The sequence below is a fragment of the Neomonachus schauinslandi genome, chromosome 12 (genome assembly GCF_002201575.2).
Source record: "Neomonachus schauinslandi chromosome 12, ASM220157v2, whole genome shotgun sequence".
In the NCBI taxonomy this organism is placed as follows: domain Eukaryota; kingdom Metazoa; phylum Chordata; class Mammalia; order Carnivora; family Phocidae; genus Neomonachus; species Neomonachus schauinslandi.
In genome coordinates, this window is record NC_058414.1 from 88397659 (window position 1) to 88414132 (window position 16474).

Consider the following 16474-nt stretch of genomic DNA (forward strand, 5'->3'; position numbering starts at 1 on the left):
AGCTTGCCTTGTCCAGAGTCACATATATAATACTGGTGGTGTGGTTTCCCAGCCAGTATGGCTTCTGAGCCTGTGCAGTTAACTCGTAGACTCTGCTACCTCCATTTTTATGTTGCTACCAAGTCTGAGGCCAGCCCATGATTCCACCCCCCAACCCTGATATGTTTTCCTCTCTAGGGGGTATCAGTGCTTGAGCCCTTTGTATTGGGAGAAGAGTGTTTGGTAGGGCGGAGGGCAGTGCCCGTGCAAGCACTGGGAGCCCGTGCTTATTCTGAGGAGAGCGCAGCTTCCACTCCCCCCAGTCATGGCGTGTCTCAGTCCTGGAGGCTTGTTATGCTCATTTCCCCAGCTCATCCCAGTGTTTTTAGATGATACCAGTCAGGCTGTCCTTCTTGCCTCTACTAAGGTCCCACGGTGCTTTGTAGTGGTTCTCCTAACGCTTTTCCCTTGATTTCTCTAGGCCTTACCTAATTACTCTAAAAGGCTTCTCTGCAAATTGAAGAGTCTCCATGAGAATTTGCAAGAGTTTTTGGTCTATCTTCTTTCCTTCACACTGCATCTGAGGAGTGGAATAAGGGTCATGAGCTGAATCATGCTGCTTGCTTCACCAGAATTTTCTGTTTTTTTTGTCCTTTGCCATCACCATTTTTCAGTATTTGTGGCATGTCTCCCCACCCCCACACCTTTTTGGTGAATTTCATTCATTCTGTAGGTTGATGACAGGAGGGACACTTTATTTATTTATTTATTTATTTATTCATTCATTTATTGAGAGAGAGCAAGAGAGCAGGGGGGAGGGGTAGAGAGAGAGGGAGAAGCAGGCTCCCCACTGAGCAGGGAGCCCGATGTGGTACTTGATCCCTGAGCCGAAGGCAGAGGCTTAACCGACTGAGCCACCCAGGCGCTCCAACAGGAGGGACATTCTATGATGCTACTTCATTCTGCCATCTTCACCTAGAAGTGCTGAGTTAGGTATAAAGAGAATTTACCTTTTATCAAATCCTCTCATAAGGTGGTTTTATTCATGAAGTCTCCTGTCATTAATTTTTTTAAATGCCTAAAATTTTTGTATTTTGCTAATAGCATCATTTGACCCTGTCAATGTATTAAGATTGTATTCGGAAAAGCAGTTTTTTTAACATGCTCATGATAAATTCAAACAAAATAGAAGAACAGAGTATAAAGTACCATGACTAGCAGTTCCTGTTATCTAAAAGGAATTAGTTATCAGTTCACTTTTCTAGAAATTTCTATGCATATGGTATAAAATTGTCCCCTCCCTACACAAATGAAATCATACTATACACACTGCTCTGTAATTCTTTTTTCCAGATCTTTTCTCATCATCATATAGAGCTCCTACCTCATTCTTTTAAATTGGCTGCATAATTTTCCAGTTGTGAGAGTTAACCAGATCTTTGTTGTTTAACCAGACCCCTGTAACATGTTGACTGTTTCCAGTCTTTTTTTAAATTTCCAACTGTGGCTTTTAATAACTCGGTGTGTGTGTGTGTACACATAAGTGTTTTTGTAGATTTGAGCTGGTAGGCTTGATTAATTCCTGACAGTGCTTGGTCTGAAAATATATATACTTAAATTTTTTGGGGGGAGATAATGCCGAATACCCTCCCCAATTTTTTTAAACAAACTCTTAACAGTTTTAATTCCTATCAACCCTACTCTGCACAGTTTAGCCCTTGATGACATACTGTTTTGTATTCTTCCATAATTTTACTGTATATATTTTTTTATCTTAAATGCTCCCGTTAAGTTATAAGCCCATTTATAACTGTGTCCCCTTTATTGCCTAGCCTTATACTGGGTATGTCCTACCTCCTCAAATACCGACCAGCAGGTTAATTTTTTTCATGACTCAGAAATATTCTGGAGAGTGTTTTGGAGTTGAGAGCGATACAAATGGTACACAGAGGACTCAACTGACACTTAGAAGGGTCTTACAGAAACTGAGAATTGGTAGCCTTTTTTTTTTTTTTTTAAAGATTTTATTTTTAAGTAATCTCTATACCTAGTGCGGGGCTCGAACTCAGCCCCGAGATCGAGAGTTCCACGCTTCACTGACTGAGCCAGCCAGGTGCCCCAAGTAGTCTTTTTAAACAGAGGCAGCAGGTGGAAGAAAAGAATTGGGGCGTAGCAATACATGTTGCAGAGATCAGGAGGTTTGAGGACAAAGAGGAAAAGGCCTGAATTCCATGATAGTATTAGATACACGATCCAGCTTTCAAGGGGTAGGGTGGGAAAGAAGGGCTTAAAATTGCAAGCAGCAAATGTGGAAAAAATATTTCAAGAATTTGATATTATCCAGATTTTTGCTTGTTTTTGTTTTGTTTTGGAATACAAGGGAGACCTGAACATATTTTCAAAAAGTGTGGAAAAATCCTCTGTGGCAGGGTAGATTTTGGTAAGCTGGAAAAGAAGGTGATTCTGGGAGCAGACTCCCGGAAGAGGCAGAGTGGGAAGGGGTAGAGTAATGAGGCACAGGTGAGGTAGAGCAAGCCAGCAGGTACCAAAGGATAGGGGTATTTTCTTTGGGTTTGGGTGAGGTCCTGGGCTGAGAGATCTAGAAAGAGGAGGTCTTGTCATTATGAGGAGCAAAGGATAAGGTTCTGAGTTACATGCTCTGGAGTGCATGCTTGGAAGTGAGGACTGAATTAAAAGGATTGCGCACACAAAGTCAGGGTGACTAGGACAGGCGCAGGTGGATCCTCAGCATGACGACAGCCGTGGAACAAAGAAGAAACCAGTGGGTTTGCTTGGAGGACTTGATAGAAATAAAGGGTTTTTTTTTCCTGATACTCTGAGAGGTTGATCACTGTGATTTAAGAATTTTGTACTAAGTCTAAACAAGTTGCATGGGAACTTTTTTGTGTATGTGCAAACTGTACTTTGCTTAAGGGAAAAGAAAAAAAAGCAAATGATACAGTACCTAGGAGAGTTAAATGAAAAAAGAAATGTATTTCATTATAAGTGTTTTATATCCTAAACTCTTTCATGAGAAAGTAATTTACTGCTGAGTTTAGAAAATTTTAACTTTATGGTTATAAATAAAAAGTAGGTTTATATCAAAACCTTTAAAAAGTACCTTTTAAAATTATGAATTCAGTCTAGATTTAGGTTGCATATAAATGAACAAGTGGTGAACTTACAATCTTTGTGAAGTTGTATTTCCCAAAGCTCCTTCCTGCCAAGTCTGTGTCTGTTCTTATACATAAGGAATATAAAATGCTAGAACCACTCTTCCTGGTTTTTTAATGTTTTTATTTTGTTGATTATAAAACTATATTTAAAAGCATTCCAAATTTTATAGGTATATTAAATGAACTTGATGTTGACGTAAATGAAGGATCTCTAATGGAGCTACAGGGACATATCGGAAGATTCCAGGTAACTGATTCTTATTTCTTTAAAGAGTAGCTCCTATAAGACTTACAGCAAAATATAACAGTCCTCTTATCCATTCTCCCTATTCTGCTTCCTGGATTTGGGCAAACCCTCTTTTTTTTTTTTTTTAAGAATTTTTTTTATTTATTCATTTGAGAGAGAGAGCAGGAACAGTGGGGAGAGGCAGAGGAAGAGGGAGAAGCAGACTCCCTGCTAAGCAGGGAGCCCAACGTGGGGCTCGACCCTAGGACCTGGAGATCATGACCTGAGCTGAAGGCAGACGCTTAACCATCTGAGCCACCCAGGCGCCCCTGGGCAAACCCTCTCGATGGTTTTTAATTGATTTTTTGGTATATCTAAATCATATGCTTATTTTCAAATTTTAGGAATCACCTGTTGATTTTCCATTGAGGAGGATGAGACCTTAGATCTCTTTTCTCCTTTTCTTCCACCGTACAATATGGACATTTCTCACAACACTGCCTCCCTCCCCACTGAAACGCAACATAATTATATCATAATTTTGGTTAGATCACGTGTCATTTATGATTAAGAATGGGTGATAGGTTACTTCTAGGTGCAACATTATGTTTTCCCTAAAGTGAGTGGTGGTTTTTTTTTTTTTTACTTGCTTGACTTTTAAAAAAAAAAATTTTTTTTTTAAGATTTTATTTTATTTTATTTGACACAGAGGGAGAGAGAGAGAGCAAGCAAGCACAAGCAGGGGGAGCAGCAGAAGCAGGCTCCCCACCGACCAGGGAGCCCGATGTGGGGCTTGATCCCAGGACCCTGGGATTATGACCTGAGCTGAAGGCAGACGCTTAACCTGCTGAGCCGCTCAGGCGCCCCTATTTGCTTGGTTTTTATGTACTTACTTCTAAATTATTCCCAAGCTCTCTTCCAGTTGTGTAATCTTCTCTTAATATATTCAAACGTATTAGATAGCTTGTCAACTAAATATTTATTAGTCTTTCTGGGAGCCTCCTGGCCTGCTTTGATCTGAACAGCTTCACTTTTGATTGGCTTCGGAATAATTGTATTTATATATTAAAATTTATGTTTCATTGTTTTTGATACAGTAATTTTCTTAACCAGTCCTCTTTTTGTGAACTGTTTTTTCAGGTTTCCAAAAGAAAACTGCTGCTATCAGTGTTTTTGTGTACAAATTTTTGAGCTATAGATTAGATAAACCTAACTGGTCTCACTGGATCCGAGGGTGCACACACAGAACATGTGGAGCCCTTATCCAACTCCGGAAGGGGTTGCCCTCTCACCAGTAAAACCCAAATGCTCTGCCTTTATTTCCCTCTCTCTTTTTTTGTCTTCTAATTTTTTTCGTTGGTAGGGAGAAAAAGATATTTTTGAAGGATCTTCTGTAGGTGACTTCTAGAAATGTGGTAGTGCATCTGTTTTGTCTGTAAGGGTAGCACACAGGTAATATTTTAAAAAATAGATATAACTATTTTGGCAAACTAAGTTTATATTGTCTTTTTAATATGTTTTGCCTTATCCAATCTTACTATGTAAACTAACATCAGTTTACATAAGTTATTACATATTATATCTGTTTATGTCTGTATGTGTACGTAGGTGTGTGTGTGAGATACCAGTTTTTAAAATACATGTTTATTGTCCACTTATTATGTGCAGGGCACTGTATACAAATGTAAATGATTCATTCATTGTTTCAAATAATCCTGACCACAATCCTGTAGAATAGGAATCGCTATTTGCATCCTAGGAATGTGAGCCTTGAGGCTTGTGGAGGTTAAGTAACCTGTTGTAGGTTACAAAGCAAGAGGTGAGGTACCTCCTAGTGGAACCCACATCTCTAATTTCAACCACTAGATATATTGCCAGTTGTGAAAAGCTCGTCCTTTCCTTCCAAGAACCTTAGGAAAAATTGTAATGTCGGTGAAAAGTACCAACATTTCAAGCAGATGACATTTTCATTTTGTGTGTTCCCACCCCCTTTTATGGAGTCCCCAGAAGTGGCCCTAGGAGAAACAGCCTTTAAGTTTGAGCCATTAGACAAAATTATCATGGATGTGCTTGTGACAAAGTGTTGTCTATTTGCCATTCCATTTTGCTTCTCATTGTTTATCAACTTGTGTTTATTTAATGGGTATCTACCAAGGAATTACTTGGTGTGATACAGAATATTCTTTGGCTAATGCTTACAATGTAATGGGGATTAATTGCTAAAAACAAATATGGTGTTCTTTTAGTGAGTTGACTGCCAAGCAAATGACATTTGCAAAAAGGTGAATTTTAATAGGGCTAACTTCATTTGTTTCAGTTGGAAGTAAGAAATCAGACTCTTTAAAGAGTGATTCCACTCCCCAATGAGTTTTTCTTTTTTATATCCCTCAAAGAGAGGTCACTAATTTTAGATATACCAATTAGATATGAACAAAGTATCTTTCTCTTTCTCAGCGTCAGTGTTTAGGACTACTAAGCCGCTTTGGGGGCTCTGACAGACTGCGTCAGTTTAAATTTCAAGATGATAATGTGGAGGGAGATAGAGTGAGCAAAAAAGATGAACTCGAACTGGCCATGCAGCAGGTAAGAGGAGTGGGCATTGTGTATCTGTTCTTGAACATTTGTGTGTTTTTGGAAGGATGTGATTAAAATAACAGATGGGAGTGATTTTGCAATTTGATTTATAACTTTGTTGTAATTTTACGAATTGATCAGTAACTTTGTTCTTCAAATCTGGAATTCTGTGACATTTGGGCATTTGGGGAACTGATATTTTTGTTACTGTTATTCTTCCATTGTAGATCTGTGCCAATGTCATGGAATATTGCCAGTCACTCATGTTACAGAGCTCCCCCACATTTCAGCATGCTGTGTGTCTTTTTACCCCTAGCCTGTCAGAAACCATTAATAGAGATGGACCCCGGCAAGGTGAGGCTGCTCCTTTCTTTCTGTATTTGAGGATTAAGCTGCTGTGATTAAGACAAGCTCTAGTTGGCTCCAGAGAGACGCAGTTTTTTTCTTTATGTGTAATTAGTGGGAAAATTTGTAAATGCCTTTAGGAAGGATCGGTAAGGAGGTACTGTCGTCAGTCCCGTGGATAGGCTAGAGAGCTTGAGAGGACAGAGAACTTCAGGATATTCTGAGGATACATTTAGAAGAGCTTTGCGGGGAGAGTATGGTTTTGAATAGTATTGGAGACCCCAAAGAAAGGCTCTAAGATTGGTGAGTAAGCTAGCTGGGTGAAAAATGTACAAATATAACAGATGGTTAATGTGTGAAATCATGTTAAGCTGAATGTAGTGTCTAAATTGGGTCTTGTAGTATAGCTCCAAATTTCTATGCCACAGCAAAGTAAAATGTAGATGCTAAGTAGGCTGACATAGTCTATGACTTCCTAAGGACATAGTAGGTGAGGTCTGGAATATGAGGGCTATGGGTTGATTAAAGCTATCATCCTGTGGGACACTCAGAAGACAAAGCCCATTGTGATCTTAGTGGTGCTTGGTAATGGAATGCACTGCTGCTGATTTCCAGAAGCTTTTTGTGTGAGGTTTCTGAAAATCATTTTGTCACATTTTCATCTTCTTCAAGATCTTATTTTCCCTGAAAATTACTTAATTACATAAAATATTTAATAGAATGATATTATGAAAAATATATTAGCTTAACAGCATATAACCACTGTCTCATGTAAATGGTGCTGAGAACTATTTGTTTCTGTTTGTGTAACTTCATTATAAAGTGTCCAAGGGGGCCCCTTTCTTCTACCTTGAATCTAACATTTTAAAACAAATTTAACCTGTTCATAAGATTTTCAAATGAAATTGTGGTTTTGTCATTTATTCTTCAAAAACATTAATCATATGCTACTAATGTATCACTAGTAATTATTAAAATTTCATTTGGTTTCTTCTCACTTTGAGCCAGTCTTTCACATACCAGGTCATTCTTAGATCTTTAATACTTGATGATGAAGTTTATGAAGCCTTATATATTGGTCTTTATTTTTCCTCAGACTTTTTAAAGATTTAATCAGCATACTTATCTTTGCCAGTTGTAGACACAGGAGTGGGTAGGTGTGTGGTAGGTTCAGGAACATTCAGTTGTAGAGGGAGAGTTTAACCTAGCAGTGAAGAACACAGACTGATCATGAACTGCCTAGATTCGAGTCCCAGTTCTGTAAGCGACTATTGATATGACTTCAGAAAAACTACTTAGCCTCTTTGTGCCTCAGCCTCCTCAGCTGTAAAATGGGAGTAACAACAAGCTCTTTTCCAGTGAATTATTGTAAGGATTAAACGTGTTACTCAATGTGAAGTGCTTTAGAACGGTGTCTGGCACTTAGCACTGGTTAAGTGTGACCTGTAACTATTTTCATTCTTGCTGGTCTTCACTGTTACTGTTTAGTATATGTGCTATTACTTGTGGTTCAGGGCCCTCTCCTGTAGCACTTCTGCTGCCTCGACCTCACACTCTCCTGCAGACTCTGTTTCTGTAGTCAGGTTTGTCGTGAGCCATCCTCATCTGACGTCTAAGTCTGGTAGCTTCTGCACACCTTAATATTTTCTTTTCTTTTTTTTTTTTTTTTAAGAGTTTATTTATTTGCGAGAGAGACAATGAGAGACAGAGAGCATGAGAGGGAGGAGGGTCAGAGGGAGAAGCAGACTCCCTGCCGAGCAGGGAGCCCGATGTGGGACTCGATCCGGGGACTCCAGGATCATGACCTGAGCCGAAGGCAGTCGCTTAACCAACTGAGCCACCCAGGCGCCCACCCTTAATATTTTCTAGATACGAGCACATCAGCATATGAGAACTCCTGATAGGCTTTGGAGTACTCCTCTCAGCACTAGACCATTCTCTTTCTGGATGTGTTCCTACCAGAGTACGTATCATCTAAATGTTGCCTGGGCACCAGGGTCCCTAATTTCACTAGGAGAAGGCTCTGTATCATAGAGACTGTCCCATCTTCAATGAAGACTGGGAGGGGAAACCTGGCAACTGAGATGAGTCTAGGATGTCCTGGTTGGTGGCAACATCCACTGACAAGGAACTGTTCTCTCTCTTCCTCTCCTCATGAAGACCTGTGAAATTTGACTTTGAAGCAAAGTTAAGGGAGATAGTGGGGAAGGAAGCAAATGCACATCTCTCCTGCAGTATTCTTGGCAGTTAGAGCCATTAAACAAAGATTATCTCCAAATTGAACTTGAAATTACTAAGGTATTTCTCAAGGAATTCCTCAGTTGTAAGAGGGAATTACTCTGTTTGCACCAGTCCTTGCAGTTCTTCCCTTCACGAACGACTTTCCCAACTTCTCCTGGTTCCTTTGCACCTTCATCAGAAGCTAGGTGAGGAAAAGGTAGATCAGTATGTTTTCCTACCCAAATGGACTAATGGTGGTAAGACAGTTGTTGAAGTTTAAATTTAATTCTATATTTTGACTGTCTCAGTGTTCTCCTTCTCTTGGGAGAATGACTTTGAGCTGGGAATTCAGCAACCAGAAAGGTGCAGACCAGAAATGAATCCATATAACTAGAGCTGTAGGGTGAGGCAGGAATTCTTCACCTGGGCTCAGGAACCTCCAGACTTGTGTGTACGGCGTGTGTGCGTGTGTGTGTGTGTGTGTGTGTGCGCATGTGCGTGCGTGCACACATGCACACACACACCCGTGGAGGGGCGGGGGGGGGAGCTGGATGCAAAAGTTCATGATAGATTTCTCAAAGAGGTCTTCCCCAGTAAAGAGGGAGTTCTGCCAGTGTCCACCAGCCAAATTTCCTTATTCTTTAGGGCTCTAGCTCTATGCACATAACTGATCACAGTAGCTCCTCTCTGCTCCTCTGAACTATCAGAAGTATTCAGAAGTAGTTTTGGGTTGGTTTTAATAATAGTTTACATGCCCTTCAAATCCTGGGCATCCCTCATTTAAAACAGGTCTTGTAAGTGGAACATTGTTTTTTATTATCAACTCTGTTAGATACTCAAGCTCCAGTGATTCCATATTGGCGCCTGCCTGGTTTGGGCATCATTGTCTACCTGTTGAAACAGAGTGCTAATGATTTCTTCAGCTATTACGACAGCCATCGACGGAGTGTCAACAAGCTACAGAATGTAGAGCAACTTCCACCAGATGAGATCAAAGAGGTATGAATTTTATAATGAGCTGTGGAGATATTTGAGAAGCCATTGCTTTTCCTAATAAGGGTCACAGTATTGGTGTCCGATTTGTGAGTAAAGTTGATGTATGCAGTGAGGTGAAAGGGCTTGAAATGACTGCTCTGTGTGGCTTGAAGAAGAGTCGCCCGCCGGAGCGGCACGCCTGGTAAGCAGGGGAACTCTTGCATGGAAGACAGGGAAGTCGCACCTGTTCGGGAACACCGCCTGCCCTTCAGTAGAATGGCAGCTGGCTTCCAAAGAAGGGTTTTGGTAATTTATACTCTAAAATCTGTGCTGAGAAACTTGGGTTTCAATTGCAGAGGCTAATTCAATAGAAGTGATCCCTTAAGTTAAGATGTCTCTGTGCCTTCAGCATCTTCAGTATCTGTTGGGTGAATTTTTCAGACAAATGGGATGGCTCTCAGTGACCCAGAATCACTCGCTGCTGTTTATTGTAGCTAACGATGCTGAGTTGCTAGGCTTGCTTCCTCAGTAGCTGCCTTTCCCATTTGGCACAGCTGAACGGCACGAGACTCCCTTGGCCCACGCTGAAGCTTCCTGGTGGCCTGGGGCGGCCCGGATGTAGAACATGTTGCCATTCCTCGTTTGCACCAACTGTCCTGAAAAACTCCATGTCACTCTTCAGAGTAGTCAAAGCTCCCTCTTGCCACTCTTCTAGTAATCACAGGGAACGTGTAGTGGGTGGTGACAATGTGCCAGGTCCTGAGCTACAAGTTCTGTCTCAGTACATGAGGCAGATGTTGCTATGGCTGTTTTCTCAGATGAGGAAATCGAGGCCCTGGAAGTTTGGATAACTTACCCAAAGCCACACAGGTAGCAAGTCCCGAGACAGGAGTAACTGATGGGGTTCAGGTAATCCCTGAGATTGGGCGGTTTAACTCTGGCAGCCCTTCCCCCTCATGTGTAGCTTATGGGCAACACCAGTACTTGCAAGAGGGATGCAGCCTTCCTGTCAAGGACGTGGTGCTCTCCCAGCCCCACTTCAGGGTGCCTTCTGCCAAAGCCAGCAGCTGAATTTTGAGTTGGCCCACTGTGCTTATGCCGAGCAGAGGTGTGATGAAGGGAGTTCTGGGTTGATGAGCCTATTTTAGTTTCTGCTGTAGAAATCTGCTTTACATTTTCTTCAGAAGATACGTGATGGCTGTTACAGAAATTCTCCATGGCACTGTTAAACCTACGGCTTGAAAAACCTACTGTTGTGTTTTGTTTTAGTTTGACAGGAAATTGAGGGTTGGTTGGCCCCTCAGCAGATTGGAAACGTCTGTTTCAGAGATAAGACCTTTTCCAGAAAGCAGCAGATGAATCTTCATTTGTGAATTCGACTACTTTGGCTCTCAGTTTTTTAGTTACCGGCTTCCTAACTAGATAATAACTCTTGTCTGCAAGGATGTTTAAACTTCTTTGAATGTTTTTCGCAGTGCCTATCATAGTGACCCTCTCTGTAGATTTTCATGAAGTTTCTGTTACAGTTTATGTCATTGCTAATACTGTGTTTGTTTCTGGTCCTCAGTTGTGCCAGTCTGTGATGCCTGTTGGTGTTGAGAAAATCTCCACTGCCCAGAAATATGTTCTAGCAAGACGGCGTTTGGTGAAGTTGATCAACAATCGAGCCAAACTCCTTTCCCTTTGTTCTTGTATCCTTAATGGAAATCACAGTGGGAACTTGAATGGTGACCTTTAAGAGTCTTTAAATGTAGGAACTGTTTATTGATTGTCACATTATTTGGGCAGGAAAACTGTATGAAAAGGGACATAATTTTTTTTCCAGTAAATGCCTGATCTGTTTCCAAACTGAAATTTTTTTTCTTCTCTTTTAGATTTAGCTAGTAACTCTGATAATGTATACAGTCACTGTCTGGACAGGAGGCAGGGACACAGCACCCTCCGGTCCCCACCTCCTTCCTCTCAACACACCTTGCTGGTTTCTGGGGGGACACCTTCAGTGGAACCTTTCCCCTCGCTATTAGACCGAGGCCGTGGGTACATCACGAAGTAGTGCGGTCTCTCCTTTGTTTTCCTCCTCAGAAACTGGTTTGATGAGATTGTTTTCCTTTAGTCCGAGCTCTCTGTAGTTATCATAGAGACCTGCCTATTTATTCTTTGGCGCCATCTGGAGTACTACTTGCTACACTGCACGCCCACGGATTCTCAGGATTCCTTGTTTGCCTCCAGAACCTTATTTAAAAGCAGAAGACTACAAGGTAAACTTTATTCTGAAAATTAGCGAACCATACATACCTACAGATTGCAGTGCCTTGAAAAACTAGTTACACTTTTATTTATTTTTTGTGTTTCCGGGTTACTAAGAGTGGATTGGGCAATCTAGAGCTACTTAGTTAGTAGACATAGCTGTTTCCTGTAGTTTACTTCTATTCATGGGAGACTGTGTGGAGCATAAGAACATCTTAGACCCCGCTCTTCAGCTTCTTGCAGCTAAGGGCTGGCCAGCTCCAGAGTCCCCTGGTCTTCAGGTTCTTCCACCATATGATAGATACGCACTTGTAAAGCTGGTTTGTTTGTGTCTTTTGTTGCCAGATTCCTTCACTCCAGAAACCAACCTGGATTTTAGAAGTGGACTGACTGGAGTGAGCCAACATGACATAGACCAGGTGAGGGTCTCTTCTCGTACTCTTTTTCTTTTTTGAAAGGAAAAAGGGAAAGACTGGTATGTTAGTATGATGATGATTTTCAGGATTGTGTGCAAAGACCTGATTTTGATTCTGACCTGGCCGCCTAACAGCTCTGGGACTTTGAACAACTTACTTTCGATCCTCCGTTTCCTCACCGAAGAAGTGGGAATGATAGTTGAGGCTCAAGGAGTTTTGTCAGAGTGAAATGAGGTCTCGTATGTGAGGCTTCTAGGGCAGTAGTGCCTGGAAGGGACATAGTGAGAGTTCAGTCATCAGTAGGCATCGTGATCCGGAAACTCCCAATTTCTTTAGATTAACTTTGTGGACTTCTTAGGCACAAAGTGTCACTTAGCACTTAATTTTTTAGAAAATAATTTAATGGAGAGATTGTGAGCAGCCATTAAAAATTCCATTGTAGGAGACTATGATATGATACAGTATTATGTATTAAGAACCTCTTGACCAATAATATTGGAATGGAAGAAGAGCATTCCAAAAACAACTAACGTAAAAACCTCACATGAACCTAATAGGAGTCTTGGGAACAAAGCAGTTAGCAGGGTACGTGATGTTAGATAAATGGAATTACAACTAGATCTGCTGCTAGGCATCTGAGTGTCCCTAGCCCTGGTTTGATAAAGCCTCTGCTCTTCCCTAATCCCTCTTGGTCACTGCCTTTCTTGATGGTGAAGGTTGGGCTTTATCCAGGAAAGAGCATCCTCCAGACCATACTTAACCAGACGTCATACATAGCGTGCTCTCATCCTAGCCCTGACTACATCTGCCCTTTAAGTGACTTCATAATAGTAATTCATGTTTTGGCTAGGCTTGTTTAGGGAAGCCAGTATTTAGTGAGGCCATGGGCAGAATTAGCCAAAGAATAGTTCTTCCAGAAGATGTTTGATAAATATGTGTTGAATTAATGACTATTTCTGTTTCATTAGACTGCTCTGTTATAGTTAGAAGAAATGCAGGATTAATAAATAATCTTCTCACTCTGTGCTTTGATTTTACTGCAAAACTGAAGGCAGGTAGAGTCATCTAATTTTACACTTAATTTTAGCGTTTCAGTATAATACCAATAGAATCCATCCAAAACTACATATGAATTCTAAATTACATGAATTCTAAAATGTGTACCAGGTTCCTTTCCTCTGCTTACATATTTTGAAAATAAATGCATGCAAATGTTTTTTTTTTTTTAATTGAAAAATCAAATAAAAGTAAAAGCTTCTTTCCAACTTACCCTTTGTTTCTTTTCCCCAGTGGCACCCACTCCTAACAGCTTCTTGTATTGCCCTTCGGGAAATGTTTTTGTGTATATGCCCATATATCAACAGCAGCATCGTAGTTGTTGCTATTTAAGATTTTACACTTTTATACGGACCGGAAAGGGAAAAACAATTCTGTACCGATAAATTCTAGCATGGAAATGTGAATGTTTAGTTACTTTGCTACATGAGAAAGGACCACATTACAAAAATTCAAAGGTATTTTAAATTGGAAGACATAGAATAAAAAAAATATTTGAGACTATAATTTTAATAATGACATGTCATCTGTGTTTCCTCTAGCTTCAGGCTGACGCCATCAGCGCTTTTGGAGAATCACTACAGAAGAAACTTCTGGACATTGAAGGATTATACTCAAAAGTTCGATCTCGCTATAGTTTCATACAAGCTCTTGTCAGACGTATCCGAGGACTGCTGAGAATATCCAGGAACTGAGAGCCTGTGCTTAACGCTCTTCTAGGGAAGAGATGAATTGGGGAGAACTGTCCCCTTTTTATAGATCAGTTTGTTTCTAAATTATGACCAAAAAATATTTTGCTATTTCTTTCTTTATATATGGACATCTTTTCTGTAAATTTCTTTGCCTGGTTCCAACCTCACTAGTAAAAAAAAATAAATACTTTTTAAAAAAAGAAACAAAACAAACGTATGGTTAGTCTTTTGAAATTTTACCTAGAAAATGATCAACATTAATGGGAATCCAACAAATAAAATTCCCACAGTGGTGGTTTTCCCCTAGGGATATAATTCTGAATGTTACATTAAAGGCATAGTCTGAAAATTCTAATGTTTTATCCCTTTGTTGTCTACATTACACTTCTGTGATATTCAGGGTTACTCCATGGGGTAGAGCGGACAACAACCTATAGCTATGCTCTTTAACAGAATAGTGTGCTCAGTACTGTGAATGTATTACAGAAAAGTCCCAAGAAATGAAGCCATCTCTTCCCTAAAATTGTTTTTTTCTTTTCTGCATATAAATGATAGTATAATAATTTGCATTTGGTCCTTAGAAATGATTGTGAAATTTCCCAAACTAATCACCTGTAATTAATATGATGGCTACGATTAGGGCAAAAGAACGTATACAATCACCACTCTACTTCTTGCCCAGTTGTACTTACGTTCAAGTGACTACATCATCTCAAAGTCCATTTTTCCCTTTCCAGCCACCAATTATTTCAGCCTAATATATAGGAGAGACTGCAGAAAGAGTCTTGAGTCATGCAGTAGCAGAAAAGTTATACTTAGTTATACAGTGTTGCTCTTTAAAAAATTTTTATATCATTTCCATGGCTTTTTAGCATCTTTTTTAAAAGTGCTTTGTCATTGTTATATTTTGAAGTTAATTTACTGCCCACCACTTAGAAACATTAGTCTTTAGCTGAAAAGCATCCTGCTAATAAATAGAAGTCTCAGGGGAGTGTGAATGTGTGAATAAGTGGGTACACCATGGAGTAGCAACTGCAGCTCTCCCCCACCCCCACTCACTACAGTCAGGCTTCTGGTGACATCAGAACACAGGCAGGAGCCCAGGAAGAATCAGAAAGGAGCCTGGGGCACAGAGTCAAAGCATTTTATAGACCTTGGGAGTGTGAAGCTAAATTGAAAATGAAGATTTTTAGATTTACTAAACTTTGTTTTCCTGTTTTCCCATCATTTCTTCCAAAACTCCAGCAGACTGGATCGGAAGTTGGACACTGGAGAACGTGTGGGGAGGGAAGGCAGGAAGGATTGCAGCTGCAGGTGTGCTGCTTAGAAGGCTGACCAGGAATGCGATTTGTGTAATAAAGTCGGAGGGAGAAGCTAACAGGCTTGGGGGCTGCAGAGGACGCACTGCCTGACTCAGCATGGTTACCTGGGGTGTGGAGAGGGGCTGTTGTGCTCTGCAGCAAAGCAAAGGGGATCAAACACTGTAGAACTTTCATTTTAAAAAGGTTCAGCGTTTAAAGGGAAGGTTCGTCTAGTCCTAAAAACTGCTAAATAAGCGTAGGATCCTAAAGCATTGTTTTTACTGAGTTAATCTGGTGGGATTAGAAAAAAAGAGGTGAGTACCTTCTTTATTACTGTAGTCTTCATAAAGTAGTGTTGCATGAGTATATAAGTCTGAACTTTATCTGAGCTATAAAAGCTGTTCATACACAATTGAATCTTTTCTAAATATTTGTCTGTTTTCCCAAGTTAATTTGAAAAATGTTACCTCTTCACAAGAGTTGAAAGTACAGTGAACCTATATACTTTAACCTAGCTTCACCAACTGTTAACATTTTGCACATTTGCTTCATCTTTTTTTCCCTTAACTGTCTGAAAGTAGGTTGTAGACATCGTGACACCTTATCCGTAATATTTCAGCAAGTATTTCCCTCCAAATCATAATACCATTATTGCACTTAAGACATTTGCTAATAAAATGCAATAAAGAATTTTCTAATAGTCAGTCTGTATTCAAATTTCAATTGCCCCCCAAAATGTACTTCTAGAACTTTTATGTTTTTACCCAGAATTAAACCAAGAATCCACATTACATTTAGTTCTGTCATGTTCCCTTCATTCAGAAGCGGTTCCCCTCCCTTTTCAGGGGAGGTGTTTAACCTGACACTTTTAAGCTATTTTGTAAAAGTTCCCACAGTTTTTGTTTTTTAATTCAGGTTAAACATTTTTGGCAAGAATACTACAATTCTATGGGTGATATGCCTTCAGCATATCGTATCAGGAGGTACATATCAGTTTGTGCCATTATTTTAAGCTTGCTCAATTGAGGTAGTGCTTGACACACCTCTCCATTGCAATGAATAATCTGTAGGTTGATATGTCAAGACTGTGAATTTATGTTTCCAAAAACCTTTTCATCCATTGCTTTTTATCATGTATTCAAATTTGAACAATTTGTGTATGGCTTCAATCATACAAATAATATAATCAATATAATAAACGTGCAGATACCCACTCTATCCTCATGTCATATACTTAATTTGATCAAATCTTTAAATTAACCATCTT

The 16474-nt window shown here is 40.0% G+C and overlaps 1 protein-coding gene across 1 annotated transcript in view; it reads left to right on the top strand.

Annotated features, from left to right (window-relative positions):
* Window positions 1-14104, top strand: part of NUP205 (nucleoporin 205) — an 81207-nt gene extending 67103 nt beyond the window's left edge. The window contains exons 36-43 of the mRNA XM_021693039.1: window positions 3326-3402; window positions 5836-5964; window positions 6183-6309; window positions 9353-9519; window positions 11063-11186; window positions 11625-11753; window positions 12088-12161; window positions 13757-14104. Coding sequence (XP_021548714.1) covers window positions 3326-3402; window positions 5836-5964; window positions 6183-6309; window positions 9353-9519; window positions 11063-11186; window positions 11625-11753; window positions 12088-12161; window positions 13757-13909 — 980 coding nt within the window. The 3' untranslated portion in view covers window positions 13910-14104. The remainder of the gene's footprint in view (window positions 1-3325; window positions 3403-5835; window positions 5965-6182; window positions 6310-9352; window positions 9520-11062; window positions 11187-11624; window positions 11754-12087; window positions 12162-13756) is intronic.
* The last annotated feature ends 2370 nt before the right edge of the window (window positions 14105-16474 follow it).